At 37.9% G+C, this 14,993-nt stretch overlaps 1 protein-coding gene across 9 annotated transcripts in view; it reads right to left on the bottom strand.

Moving 5' to 3' along the window:
- Positions 1–4,348: 4,348 nt before the first annotated feature.
- The window catches only part of FUT8 (fucosyltransferase 8), a 312,495-nt gene continuing 301,850 nt past the window's right edge, over positions 4,349–14,993 (bottom strand). For all 9 annotated transcript variants that reach the window (XM_058739354.1, XM_058739355.1, XM_058739348.1 and 6 more), the window contains 2 exons: positions 13,727–13,877; positions 4,349–5,350 (listed from right to left, as the gene is read on the bottom strand). In XM_058739354.1, coding sequence (XP_058595337.1) covers positions 5,033–5,350; positions 13,727–13,877 — 469 coding nt within the window. In that variant the 3' untranslated portion in view covers positions 4,349–5,032. The remainder of the gene's footprint in view (positions 5,351–13,726; positions 13,878–14,993) is intronic.

The raw sequence follows: 14,993 nt of genomic DNA, 5'->3' as shown, positions 1-14,993 counted from the left end.
TCTTGAACAATATGGGGGTTGGGGTGCCGACCCCCCAAACAGTTGAAAATCTTTGACTCCCCACAAGCTTAACTACTAACAGCTTACTTGACCAGGATCCTTACCGATAACATTAACAATTGATTAACACATTCTTTTGTATATGTATTATATACTGCATCCTTACAATAAAGTAAGCTGAAGAAAAGATGATGTTATTAAGAAAATCGTAAGAGAAAATATATTTACAGTATCCAACTGTATTTATCAAAAAAATCCCACATATAAGTGGACTTGCACAGTTCAAGGGTCAACTGTACTGTTGCTCTTTCCCGCATTGGATCTGAGATACACGCACATTACCTGCCTGCAGGCACTATGACAAAGAGAAACAAAACAGAACTTTTGCCTTTGATTCATTTGTTTTGTTGGGCCAGAAATTCTTAGGGGCTGCAATCTAGTAGAGAAGTTAAGACTAGCCAGAAGCTCAAAGTCCCAGCATTCCTCAGGCTGCTGACCACACCCACAGTCTAAACTATCTGTGCTTTCTGTACAAAACACTGCACATTCCCAGCCTCCACAGATGCTCTCATATGCAGCTGGGTTATGAACAAACATAGAGCTTTTTCCTTTGTTAATGGCCTTTTCTCTACCCACACAGGCAGTTAGGGAACAAGAGCCTCTGTGGGACACTGATGCTGGAGAAGAGGTCACAGAGAACAGTTATAGATGAGAGGAGGATGGTAGGAGCTTGGAACTCTCTTCCCGGCTGTCTTCCCAAACATCAGATGGCTATGGCCATAGCCTTCGACACATTGCTTTTAAAAAAGTGTAGGCTCCATCCAGGCTGACATAATTTACGCAAAAGATGTCCTAGCTATGCTCCATCTGAACGCAGCAACACTGATTTAGAAAAATATTTGAAATATTTAGCTTAAATAGACACAAATACATAGTATCGTAGCTTCATTATATCTCAGGTCCAGGAATATCTTACCTAAAACTTCCCAGGGGAATATCTGGTTCCCTTTACATCTTGGAGATGTCAATGACATAACTATAGTCTGTGTAAGTAATTATGGGAGAAGCTGCATAAGGAATGGAATAGTAACAAGGGAAACATTCACATGAGATCATTCTCTGTAAAGGTAGGAATACAAAATCAAGTTGCCTAACTTAAGGATAAGGAGAAGAGAAATCAGGTGGCAACTGAACTGGACTAGAGATTGCAAGGCTGAATAGCTGAGCAGGGACCTGGAGGGACCTGGAGTCAGAGACTCTGACCTGTGTAAAGAACCAAAAACAAATCCACACTGTCAAAGGGCAGGGCTCAAACATGCATAATGTCAATGACAGCTGAAGCCAAGAACTTGACAAGGCCTGCCTTTGCCCCGCCAAGGACCCTGGAACAGCTCCTCCATGTTTCCATGACGGAGAATGCTGCCAGGAACCAGTAGGAATAGAGGCAAGCTCTCCTTTGTGTTTCCCTGTGGGCAATGCATTTAAAAATTCCCTAGAGTCTGAATCTGCCATATATTTGGGTGCCAAGTCCCTAAATTCTTCAAATTCTCAAGCCATACATCTGTTCTGTACAGGTCTATTGATCCTGGCTATTGCACAGCCTACTGGGAGCACAAATGAAGTACGAGGCAGTTGGCTATGGTCAAAGAGGACTTGTCTATTCCTCTTCAACTAAGAAAGATTTCTCCTTATTGAGGCAGAGATTTTTCTAGTACACCATTTAGACTAATGCTTTCCCTGCTTACTGAATATACAGTGATTATAATTTCTCAGAACTAAATAAAACAATATGAGATTGTTTTTTAAATGCACTTTTTCTCTTTTAACACTCAACCCTTTCAAAAGCTGAGGCTGTTCATGCTCTTGAATTAAGAGGCAGCCCAGGAGACAGGCTAGGCTCTATATAATAGGAAAAAACTAAAGCTCAGAGAAGGACACAATTAGTCTGTTACTCACTGGGGACACCAAGAAACCCTCATTAGGGCTGGAAGCCCTTTCACAGCTGTCAGCGCCAGCTCAGTACTAAATCAGACTTCAGGGGTAGGGCCAGGAAAGCCTTGGTAAGACCATTTATAACTGCCTTGTCAAAGACCCAAACCTTCCTTAGTCTAGGACTGGTCACTCAATTCAAAACTATCAGTTTTTAAGTACCACATCCTTATGGAGAAAGTCCAACAGTGGTGAGGAAATGTTAGCCCTCTCAACATGGCAGTGTGTAGAAGAAGAATCAGCATCATGTACATGATGATTTGCAAAAAAGTGGCTCAGAAAAGCTTTTCAGGAAGATGTGGTCAGCAGTATTCATTAGCCCTTCACACCTGCGGGTTTAATAATTTGGTTAGTTCTTCATCTTCCTTCCTGCTTGAAGCAACTGGCTGCTTAGCTATTAAGGCTAGAATCTAAACAGGCTGTCACAGGACTATGTTCCCTCTTCCCACACTGTGCTTTTTCATTTTAAGTCTCTGCCTCAGAGTTTAGCCTCTGGTATGGTTAAGTTTAAGCACTTATTGAACAGAACTTCCAAATGATAACAACTATAAACTTGACAAGACACAAAAAACTACCTGAAGGCACTGGAGAATGAACACAAAGCAGGCAGATTCTGGAGACAGGTTGAAACTTAGAAGAAGGAAATGGAACAAGGTGAGTTCCCATTTTTATGGCTTTTAGGCTGACTGAAAACTGCAGTTGAAGAATCAGAGAAAACCAAATATTCAGAGCAACCACAGCTGTTAGAAAGTGAGGGGGAAATCTCAGAAAAAGAGAACCAAAGAAAAGAGAATGAACCTCAAATTCTGTGCATAAACTCCATGCAAATCTCTGGCGGACCCCTGAACCACACATGTGCGGGGCAGACTTCAGATAATGATAAAAGAACTGAAATGAGATTTGAGCTGCTGCCTAAAACACAATGTAGTTTGAGGCCAATGAAGTTAAATGCCTGCCAACACAAACGAAATCAGCACTCTCTTCAGAGGAATATAACAGAATTCACAGAGTAAACACTGAAAACATTCAGTTGTACACAATCTAAAATCACTCAGTATTTGAAGAACCTGAAAAATAAGACTCTTTCTCTAGAGAAAAGACAAACAATGGAAACCAACTGTGAGATGATTCAGATGTTGGATTTAGCAGAAAAGAATTTTAAAGCAGGTATAACTATGTTCACTAAAGCAAAGCAAAAGCCTGCTTGTCATGAATAAAAACAGGAAATGTCAGCAGAGAAATACAAGCAGAGGAACATATACTATCATTAATGACTCAGTTCTGCAGACAAGTAAGATGGGAATTAGAAAACAACTCATATTCAAAAGTATCTCTGTTTAGGGGGAGATTTTTATTTCAAATGACTTTTATTTGTACCAAAACGATGCTGACACTATAGGTAGGTAGTTTTTGCTCTTTGGAAGACTTGACCAGAGAGAAGTAGAAAGAATTTAGGGAAGTTTGGTGGGGACATTTTGCATATAGGTATTTTCATTTAGTGAGAATGTGAAAGATAGACTTTTCTGTCTGGCATTCCTGGTATTCAACCAGGTCTGCTACTAGTTCTTAATGGATCAAATTCTTCTTTCAGAAGGTAGAACAGATGCTATGAAATATTCTTGCCATACATCTAAAGGAGGCAGGCTGCAGAAAATAGCAAGTGACTCTACAAGGAGAAGAGTGGTGTTCAGAGAGAAAACATAGAGGGCATCCAAGTCTTGTCTTTTGAAGTGATTCTCTCATGGAATTACTAAATGAAGTATATGGAAAGGATAATCTCAAGCCCATTTTGGATCTCACACTGGTTCCTTTCTCCTTTGTTTGGATAATTCTACATATTGTGAGATATGTACTTTAGAAACAGAGACAGTTTCCCAGCTCCAAAGGTTCCTGGTACTCTCAAAAGCAGGACATGATAGGAAAGGGCACAACTTGCTTCCTGGCTAAAACAATAGGACTCAACTCACAAAAAGTGACAATAAGAAATGTTATCAACAAGATTGAAATTGTTTGTTTTGGAAATGGAAGTCACAGTTCCTCTGGGGCAAGAAGTGTTATTATTTAATTCAATTAAAACAAACAAACAATGCCCAAAGTAAGAAAATAAAAGCTCTCAAAGAGTATTCTTAGCAACTTTGTAATGCATACCAATTAAATTCAGTTTTCAGTGTTAAAATGGATTAATGACTCTTTGACCTAAGACCTGAGTAGTCACTCAATCAGAAACAGAAAAAAAAAAAAAAAAAAAAAAAAAAAAAATCAGAAAAACTATAAAACTCCTCTTTTTATCATAGTTTTCCTACTTAAAACTTAACCACCAAATCATCCAATGATGTAAAATTCTAGAAACTTTACAAAATTCCTCTTTTTAAAATTTATTTTTTGTTATCAAAGAGAATGTCCAGAAACATTGAGTACTAAAGATCTGTTCATGGCATTGTTTTACAAAAGTTCCTAATGGAGTGTGAATATTTTATTTTCTGATGTATCCTTCACTTATTAATGATGAGGTGGGTGAACTGATGCAATTACTTAAAAAAAAAAAATCCAGACAAAAACATCCATTCTCATTCTGAATCTGCTGATTGGAGTGAATTCAGTGGTTACAATAGCACCACTGGCAAGGGATCAACCTCCTGACGTAGGGAGCTATTCGGGGTCTTCTCATTAGGTCACAAAGGTCTTTCAGATATAGGCACCATGTTTGAAGTCTCACACAAAATGTCTGTGTCACTTAAATTACACAATGTGGCAGTGTTTGTCTCATGGGGACATAATCTTGAAAGAAGGGGCAAAATAGAAAACAATCTGTTTATATGTTATATGTGAGTACATTATTGGACTGTGCATGAGTTTAAGGGCATTGTGGCCCTTGTTAAAGAGTAATTCCACCAATGAAGCATCTGTCAGTTCCCAATTGCTCCTGGTGCTTGAAGGTGTCTACTCATTTCACCATGTGTTGTAAGGTCAGGGCCTTCTTCATCTACTGTTTGGCTCAAATGGTTTTAACTGAGTTTAGTTGTCCTTCTCTTCCATCTAAGCTTTACTTCTCAGCCTCAGGATATGTGGGGTACTTGACCGTTTCTATCTTCTCTCGGACTTTGTAGGAGGGATATAGGCCCGTCCTTCCCAGTTTCCTGTTGACACCTTTAGAATAGCCATCCCAATGATTTCCAGCCACACCAATGATATCTCCAGGTTCCATGGGGATTTCATCTACAGTTCGAGGTTGGTGAGGATAAATGGCAATCTGGTTGTGGGCATTTTGGCCCCCAAAATAGTAGATGTCATCCAAAGAATGGAAGTTTGCAGAAGCATCAGGATGAAGTGTTTGCATGATTTCATAAGCGACTCGACAGACCTTGGGAAAGAATGAAAAAAAAAAATGTATTAGTATACATGAGATCTTCTTCATAGCAAACTGAAGATCCTTGACTAAACAGACTAAGACTAGAACAGGACTAGGACCAGGAGGATGGGAAGTAGTAGATTCTAGTCACAAGTTTTTACTCTATTTGCTCTGAGATACGGTACAAATCATTCTTCATCTTTTGTATTTTTTTTTTTTAAACATAAAAGATTACTATAGCTAAGGTCTTTGGGAACAAAATATAAACTACAAAGTACTTTAAGAAGATGAATCAGTTAGGGGCGCTTGGGTGGCTCAGTCGGTTAAGCATCCGACTTCAGCTCAGGTCACAATCTCGCGGTCCGTGAGTTCGAGCCCTGCGTCGGGCTCTGGGCTGATGGCTCAGAGCCTGGAGCCTGTTTCCGATTCTGTGTCTCCCTCTCTCTCTGCCCCTCCCCCGTTCATGCTCTGTCTCTCTCTGTCCCAAAAATAAAAAAATAAAAAAAAAAAAAAAAAAAAAAAATTAGGGGCGCCTGGGTGGCTCAGTCGGTTAAGCGTCCGACTTCAGCTCAGGTCACGATCTCGCGGTCTGTGAGTTCGAGCCCCGCGTCGGGCTCTGGGCTGATGGCTCAGAGCCTGGAGCCTGCTTCCGATTCTGTGTCTCCCTCTCTCTCTGCCCCTCCCCCGTTCATGCTCTGTCTCTCTCTGTCTCAAAAATAAATAAACGTTAAAAAAAAAAAAAGAAGATGAATCAGTTAGTTTTAATGAACATTTATTAAGAGCTTCACAGTACACCTTGTGTTGAGCACTGGTTACAGAAAAATGAGTAAGACATAGTTTGTGTCCTTGAAGAATTTAAGGTTGAGGATTAGGAATATAAATACTTTACACAAACGCTGCTGCTCCCTTCCCTTCATTCAGTCTCAATCAAATGCATACTCTCTTCTGCTAGATTTGGACTTGATCTCAGAACTCTTCTCAAAAGAAATTCATGTAATTATTGACAATGAACTAGCTTTGGCAAGTAAGCTAAAACATATCTGCCATTTCTGTTCTAGAGTTTTAAGTGTCCTGAGTAGATATAAGCATTCGAGGACTGAAATAAGATGTGTTAATCTTTGGTGAAGATGTATCTGCCTGATGCATGTAAGGCTACTTAAAAGATTCCTATGTCCAGAGAATATCTACCATGCCCACTGGATGGCCACTGAAATTCCACAATCTGAGATTCACACATTGAATCTGATGCTTGGTGATAAAGTTGAACTATAACTATTTTCATAGGGGGATAGCATTTTAAGCAATTAAAAAATATGTTCATTATAGAGCAAATGGGTTTCAGGAACTTCTCTAAAAATAGGTGAAGACAGAAGAGAGAATGCTATCACTTTGCTTCTTCCATTATACATTGTGAACAGAGAACTCAAGTCATATTAAAAAAAATTTTTTTCCCTAAATCTCCAGTTGTCTCAGTTAATTAAGCTTTATTGTCTCCATACCAATACTTTTGCATTTATTTAAAATGATACTACTAACAGTAATTGTTGACCTGCTCAGTGGAGCAATTTAGGATTGCCCAACAGTCTTTTAAAACTCTGGTATTTATGAGATCAAAAGTGAGTGGAGACACTCATCCTTAATTGTTATGAGCAAATGAAATCTGATTAGGTTAAGCATCACCTTAACTTCTTAAAGAGTCTGAATTTCAGGAACTTGAGGGATGCTTTTCAAATGCTATATGTAACTTGCAAATGAAACTAAGTTTAGACAATATTTAAAATTTTGCAAATATGGACTAAAATACAAGGAGAATCAGTGACCTGCCCAAATTCTAGTGCTAGAATTTCAACTAGTCATAGAACCAAGACAATGACTTTACTTGTAAGTTTCTACTTCATCAACAAACTAACTTTATATTGGGGATGTCATGGTACAACTGAGATCACCAGTAGAATACTGAGACTATAACAAAATGAGGGTCAAAAAGGTTTGGAATGGGAACGCCAAAGTCAGCCAAAGGCCCACACAGGGCAAGCAAAATCAAGTGGAGCATCTGGAAAGGAAGAAACTAATTAAAACAAAGCAGCTCGGACAATAGTCAAGCATAGTTAACAGTGATAGAGGCTAATATTTTCTGAGTTTTTGCTGTTGGACATTGTTTGTAGGTATTATTTAATTTAATCCTCTAAGTAGCCCCATACAATTCTATCATACTCATTTTAGAGGTGTCAAAGTTCAGTTAAGGAATCTGCCCAAGGTTACACTATTATTAAGTAGTAGATTCCAGTTTGGAACTCAGGCAGTTTGTGTATGCTTGTAGACTCCTAAGCATATTTTCTCCTGTAGATCCTGTTCTCCATGTTTGGATTATAACACCAGAATGGTAAAACATAGGGCCAAGGCAAGCCATGGGCAAACTTGACAGTTGTTCCCCACCACCCCCCACCCCCGAGCCCCTCCACTCACCCTTCAATTATATCTAGCCAGGAATGCAGGAGCTTGCACTGCCCTTGGGAGGACCACAATGTCAGTGTGGCAACAAACCCTGATGTAGCTCCTCCTCTCCACTATTAAGTGTGTCAGTCTCATAAAGACACTGCCTTCAGTCCTACACCCTTAGGGACCTGCTTTCTTTGGGGGATAATCCTAATAAACAATATATATTTTGGTATCCACAGCTGTTGCTGTGTCAGCCTATGGATAACATGTATTTTCTTCAAAGAAAAATGAATGGTAGAAATTTCAGACACTGAGATGGGCCAATATGGGGACCTTTATCCTTTTCATAATAATGGTAACCCTATGAGTTGGTTGCTGTTATTATCCATATTTTACAGCTGAAGAAACAAGCCCCAGAAATACTAAGTAGATTTCAAAAAAAAAGTGGGGGGGGGGGATAGGGGAGGAAGGAGCTAGTAAATGGTAGAGCCACAATCACAGTTCTTTTGGGCTCTCAGCTGTACACTAAACTGCCTTAGGATAAGAACATAGTACTGTGCCTGCCACATAGTAGGAGCTCAGAAAGAGCTGTTGAATGAATACTGCTTCATTCATAATACTAGCCTAGCAGTGAAGATACAAGTCCATGAGTGGTATTTAATCCCCAAGATCCCATATAACATTCTTTGTAGTTAAAAAAATTTCTCTATTTTAGCCATCGGGAAATTTACTGCAAAGGGCTAGAAAGAGTACTATAATGTTGATGTTTGCATTTAATTACCCTAGGCTTCATCACTAGGCTTTCCTAATCCAAATTGTTTGGGAGGTAAATGAAGGCTCTCAGTTGATATCAATACTCAGTTTGATACTAGACAGGTAGCATGATGGATGCAAACCCTCTGGCTTACAAAGCAGTGGCTGGCCATATGTAGTAAGTTTCATTTCATTTATTTCATGTCAGTGTATCATTTAGTACACCACTAAGCACACAGTAATGGGTAAGAGCAAAAATGTTGCCAAAGAATAAAACACAGATACAACTGTATTAAAACAAATAAATAAATAAGGAGAGGAAGGTCCATTAACCTGAATTTTATCCCTGAGGAGTAACCAGCTGAGTTTATATGAGACTCCAAAGCCTTCACAGAGCAGATGGGATCTTGTTTTGTTGTCAAAATAGATGGGGCTGGGAGATCTCCTAGTGTGAGAAGTTAGAAGTAGTTCTGGTCTCTTTTGGTGATGCTGAGAGATCCATGCACTTTTCCTACAAACTATGTTGTTCTGCTATTCGATGAGAGAACAAACAATATCCACTGTTGTTTCATGGGCCATACCTCAATGCCAGAGTCATCTGTCTAGAATAAAATGAATGTTGTATATGGTTTTTCCCTTTGGGCTTTCCAACATCTGATTCGAAGTGTAATGAGGCCAGTTGTGTTATGTGTGGATTTGGAATCAGACAACGGAGAGTGCCATGAGCATGTTGTATTAAGTGTGAAAAAGGGAAGTGTCACAGGGGGGAAAAAAGTAAATTTGTCCTATGGTGATTTTAATGGTTGAAACTACTGAAAAATGTTGACTGCTTCTTAAACAATGCTGTTGACCCAAAGCCTACTTTAAAGTGAGCATCTATGACAATGTCTGTAATCTGATTACAGAGTAATAAAAACTGATTCAAAAATCTGATAAACAATAATAACTTCTGTTATTTCACCAACTGCAGTTTCTTTGCTTCATATTTAAGACAGTTTTATTAAATAGGAAAATAAGTGACAAAGTAGATGCTTTGGGTATAGGCAACTTCCAGTAACACAGAACACGATTACAGTATTTGGTAGAATAGTTTGGAATGTGATTGCACAGCTTTCAAAACTTACTTGATGTTCTTGGAAAATGTTAATATTGCCTCTAATTTTCAGATCAAATCCTGAGGATTGTTTTCTTCAATTTATGAGGCTTTTAGAACAAACTTGGTTTTGAGAAACAGTTCTGATGAAGGGATTCAGAAAACCAAGTGCAACAACAGTAACAAAATTGGAGCATAGAGTCATATTATTGGCTTAAAAAAATTTTTTTTTTCATTTAAGGAGAGAAAATTCCCAGATCCCATTTATGAATATAAAACCAAGAAAGCTTAGAAGCCCTGAGACTGAGGGGGATGGGTCCAAAGCCTTATAAGGAATCCCAATTAAGGTGCCGTGATAGTCATGCCTATAGTTTCTCAAACATCAATCAAGTCTTGCATTTTTCCTTTGGGCATGGCATTTCATTCTTCCATTATCATTTACAGTTGTTCATGGTCAACATATAAACTCTTTCTCACTATTCTCTTATGCTGTAATAGTGCTCAAAGGATAGTTCACAGGAGACAAAACTGTCAAAGCATTATGAAGAAGATATTAAACTTGTTGTCACTTTCTAATAATCTCTTGGAATATCAAGCAAAGTTTGAGAGTTGGTTGTTTATATTTTATTCTGGGCTGAGATTTGATTTTCAGTGTTTTATTCTTTTGTCACCATTTTGGAAGTTAACATTTTAGTCTTCTCCCATTTTCTAGTATACCTATGGCATATATAGGAACATCTGCAGGTAACTTCCCTAAAGTCAACAAGTACATAATTTTACTTGCACTTGTTAAAGCAAATACTATTACTTATCATTTACCCTTTGGGAATGAAGAGCTTTTGTTCCTGAAAATTTATATTATACGGTGATGTTCTCTTTCAGTAGCTAAATAAAATAGAGTTGAGGTGGCATGTTGGCACAGAGAAATTAAAATGTTGAATGTTACTGGCTACTCTTCTCAATGAAGAACTGTTATACCCGCTCAATGCACATGATTATTTGGTGGAACCTAAGCATTGCCCATGAGCACAAGCAGAAGTAACAGAGTCCTTGACTATCATGTTTCTCGCTCCTCCTAAAACATGAGAGTGTATGGTCTGAAATGGGGCCATGGGAAAAAAGCTTGCTAAAATAAATACCGTAGTCTCTCTAACAGGCAAAGGTATTCCTATACCTTTCCCTACATAAATGACAACAGCTACTAACATTGTATTTAATACATCACTAAGTACTTCTCAGTGCTTTACATATGACTTTTAATCATCCCCAAAACTCTATATAGTAGGTGCTACTACTATTTTACAGGCAGGGAAAAATAGGTCAGTGACAGTCTAAGTAATCTGTTCAAATGCCACCCAGATATACTAAGTGGTCAAAGTTAGATTTAAACCCAGACTGATCCCAGAATCCATGTTGCCTCAATCTTGTTCTCTGCCTAGAAGTCAATGGCTTGGCATTTTGATGCTATCAGTGACTTTTTCTCACACTCCATTGGCGATTATGATGAGACATTTCTGGGGCAATTTCAAACAATTCCAATTTTGGTTTATGGCAAGAGAACTTCTACAATCAAGCAACCAATTTCATTCACACTGTAAAAATAGTGAACCGTACCAAACCCATTTTTTTCTAAAAATATTTTCAAAAAATGCTGGAGTGTAAGTAAGCCCAAAGATTTATCAGTGAATGTGGAATTATTCCAATCTCAAAGGCTACAGCTGATAGTCATCAAGAAAGGTATGTGATGATGGCAGTGATCATGTTTAGCAAACTGCTACTCATTATATAAGTGTATTTTTACTGTTAAACTTTTAATTCCGAACCCTAACATAAAAACTTCTGAGATATTCAAGTCTATTTTGGGATACAAGGTATTAGTTTGAGTTTTGCTTTGGTTCAAATGAATAAAAGTTATTTTGGATGAACCCTTACTTGTCAAGCGTTTTTAGAAACAATATAGTATATGCACAAATCTCATTCCTTTGGAGAGAAAAAGTCCTCTGAACACCACTCTTTCTTCATATGAACAACTTCTCTGAACCTGAGGTCTGGAGAACACACTGAAGTTGATATTATTCACAAAATAGAACAAGGTAGTATGAACAATAATACGCCCCTCAAGCTTGGACAGATTTCCACTATCATCAAGTAAGAGAAGTTCTGATTTCTGGGTCGAAGTTAGAATCATGAGGTTGTATGAATCAAAAAATCTACAGCACATCCTTGAAAAGAAAAAAAAGATTTTCTTTCCAGAATGAGCCTAATGGTATTATTAAGAGCTGGAAGAAGGAAAGCAAAATACAGCACATCCCTATAAGTCTCAGTGCCTGCCTACATGTAAGGCTGCTCAATGTTCAGACATGTATATATTTATTTCATTTTCAAGCTTTCTGACCACAGCAGTGATTCTCAATAAAGGCGATTTTGTCCTCCCCACTGCTGTGGGATATTTGGCAATATCTGAAGATATTTTCAGTTGTCGCAACTTGAGATGGGGGTGCTATTGGCCAGGAACGCTGCTCAGTATCTTACAATGCCCAGGACAGTACCTCACAACAAAGTACCTGACTATAATGCTAATAGTGCCTAGGTTGAGAAACCCTGGACTTTAGATAGGCCTAAAATCTAGGCCTACAGAGGAGGTGCTCCACTTGGGAAAAATGACCCTTGATTCACTCATTCAAAACAATAAGCATTCAAAAATGTGTATAGAGGTAGTTACTAGTCATTTGCACCTGTTGGTCAGGTGGGCACCTAGCCAGATTCTCAGTAACAGTTGAGAGAGACCAAGTAATTATAACTCCTCCTGTCTACCTCCTATGAGAATAGAAAAGGGAGCTTCTCAAAGATGGAATACCTCATCCCAGTTAGGAAAAAACATCAGCAGTGGATGCCTTCATGGGAACTTGAAGGCCAAGGAAATTTTCTGTTCTGATGAGGACTGCTGCTATGTGACTTCTGTTCTGGGTAGCTGTCTCTGGGCAGGTTGTATTCTTATTCCATACTGAAGGAACTCCTAGTCTTTGCTGAGACAGGTATCTTTCCAACAATCATATCATTGTCCCATTGTGACAATGTGCATTGTCACAAAATTAAAAAAAAAAAAAAAAACTGTCCCTTTCTTTATACTCTCTGAAGTATATTCCCATGAAAATGATGCGACCTTCCTTTTCACATTTTCTTTTCTCTGCTTCTTTTAAGCTTTTAGGCATACATTTATCTTACATGATCTATATTTCTTGGTAATTATTCTCCAATTATTTCATATGAGTATTTTGGTCACTAGATTCTGGACCAGGGTGAGATCTATATATTCAATCTCTCTGGAAATCCCCTCTGCACCTAATATAATTCTGAGCACAAATAGTCATTTAACAGCTTGTTGAATGAACTAACCAGTAATATGCACATAAATGAGAGAGCAGAATAAAACCAACGATAAATATTTCTATGCTGATATTCCACTGTGTATACAAGGCTGATTGGGCCACTCATAAAAACAAATACACCAAGCCCCTACCATACAATTATCTGCAACAATTAAACTCAAAAGAATGATTACAATATGGTATTGCTTAAATTTAATGTATAGTTTCTTGCATGGTAGAAATGTAATAGGACTTGAAAAAGAATTACATTTACTCTTTATTTTCTATAAAGCAATTGAGTGAGACACAATGCTTGGCATTTCAGTCTCTCAGTATCAGTGCATCGATGTGTAGAAGTGGATGGATTCCGGCTGCATACTGACTGTATGCAAAATCAGAAAGTATTAAGTAAGTGTACTTACTTGCTATTTCAGTTAAATGCTGTGAACATGCCAAGTACTTTAAACAACTCCAGTAGCGGCTTCAGCAGAGATGTATTCAACCATTGCTGGCAAGCAACTAAATACTCGGTGTAACTGAATAGCTACTTTTTTGCAGGGGAAGGGGATGGAATTTCCCCATTCTTTCACAAAAGGGATTGTTCCCATATATTAAGAAAATTACATCTGAGTCATGATAACTTTAAACACACACACATACACAAACCCAAGAACTTCCTGAACTCAATATGACCAAAAAATACTGACCACTTAAAAATACCCTACTATCACTTACCTGGGATGAAAAAGTACACACTAGGAAGTCTGCCTGGGAGAGAAAGTGTATATCCAGGATCACACCCCGAAGCGAATTTTCTGTGTATCGATTGTGTAGTCCGGCTGACCAAGAGATAGAGTTATCACTAATAAATTCGTAAGTGGGGTACCTGTAAAAAAGAAATAAATTTTTACATAGTCACTGAAATCACAGTACTCTATCAGGATGTAGTATCTTATCAGGAGGAGGCAGAACTACTCCTTTGACCAAAGCTCTTTTTTCTAACAGTAAGGAGAGCTTTAATTATGGTGTTCAATAGAGTAGTTGATGACGCATCTTTGAATCCATCAGTGGGATAGCAAACATTCTGGAGTATGTTACATGTTATGGGCACATCATATAATATACACGTACATGTATCAAAATGACCCCTCACGTATCAAAATTCATAAGAGTTGAAGGCTCCTTATTTTCTTTGTAATGAGTGACTTCTATGAGGTTTTTCAAGCTGCCTTCACATTTGGCCATTGAACTTTTCCTTTAGAATATAAAAATCGTGATTAAATTTCATTTAAATTTTTGACTTAGAATTTGTGATCATTGAGACTTATCTCCCCTAACCCCCATCCTCAAAGCACCATCTTACCAACAACAATAATGGAAAACTAGTTTAATTCATTTATAAAAACAAATTCCTTGTAGATGTCAACTAAGCAAGATTTTGGTAGTCTTGAGATCGGATATGTGCTTAAAAATATTAAAACAGGATATCTTTAAAAAGCCTACCATATGTTCAAATGATTCTACTGTGAATTAAGAGGTTTAATTATACTCTAGTATAGAGTGAATACATTTTCTTAGTGCATGGGGTAGATCTTCAGAGTTAAGTTGCAAACTTTGGGACTTACAAGAAAATGGGCTAATAATCGTACCTGCTTTATATAGTTTTGTAGGAATTAAATACATTAAGCAATGTAAAGTGCTTAGAGGAGTCCCACACATGTAGTAAATGCTCAGTAAATATTAGCTGTGATTGTTAAACATTCTTCTGTGGATATCCAGCTGGTCTTATTCCTTACTTCCTTTAGATCTCTGCTGAAATACAGCCTTATTAGTGAGGACTTTGGCAATTTCTATCTCTTTCACCTGCTTAACTTTTCTTCATGACCTTTATTATCATTTGACATAATATGTATTTACTATTTATTTACTGCTTGTATCCATTCCCACCTCCATCATCCCTAAGTGGAATGTAAACTCTATAATGAGGCATTTCATCTGCTTT

Source organism: Neofelis nebulosa, chromosome 7 (genome assembly GCF_028018385.1).
Source record: "Neofelis nebulosa isolate mNeoNeb1 chromosome 7, mNeoNeb1.pri, whole genome shotgun sequence".
Classification (NCBI taxonomy): Eukaryota; Metazoa; Chordata; class Mammalia; order Carnivora; family Felidae; genus Neofelis; species Neofelis nebulosa.
This window is presented reverse-complemented; position numbering and strand designations above follow the sequence as displayed.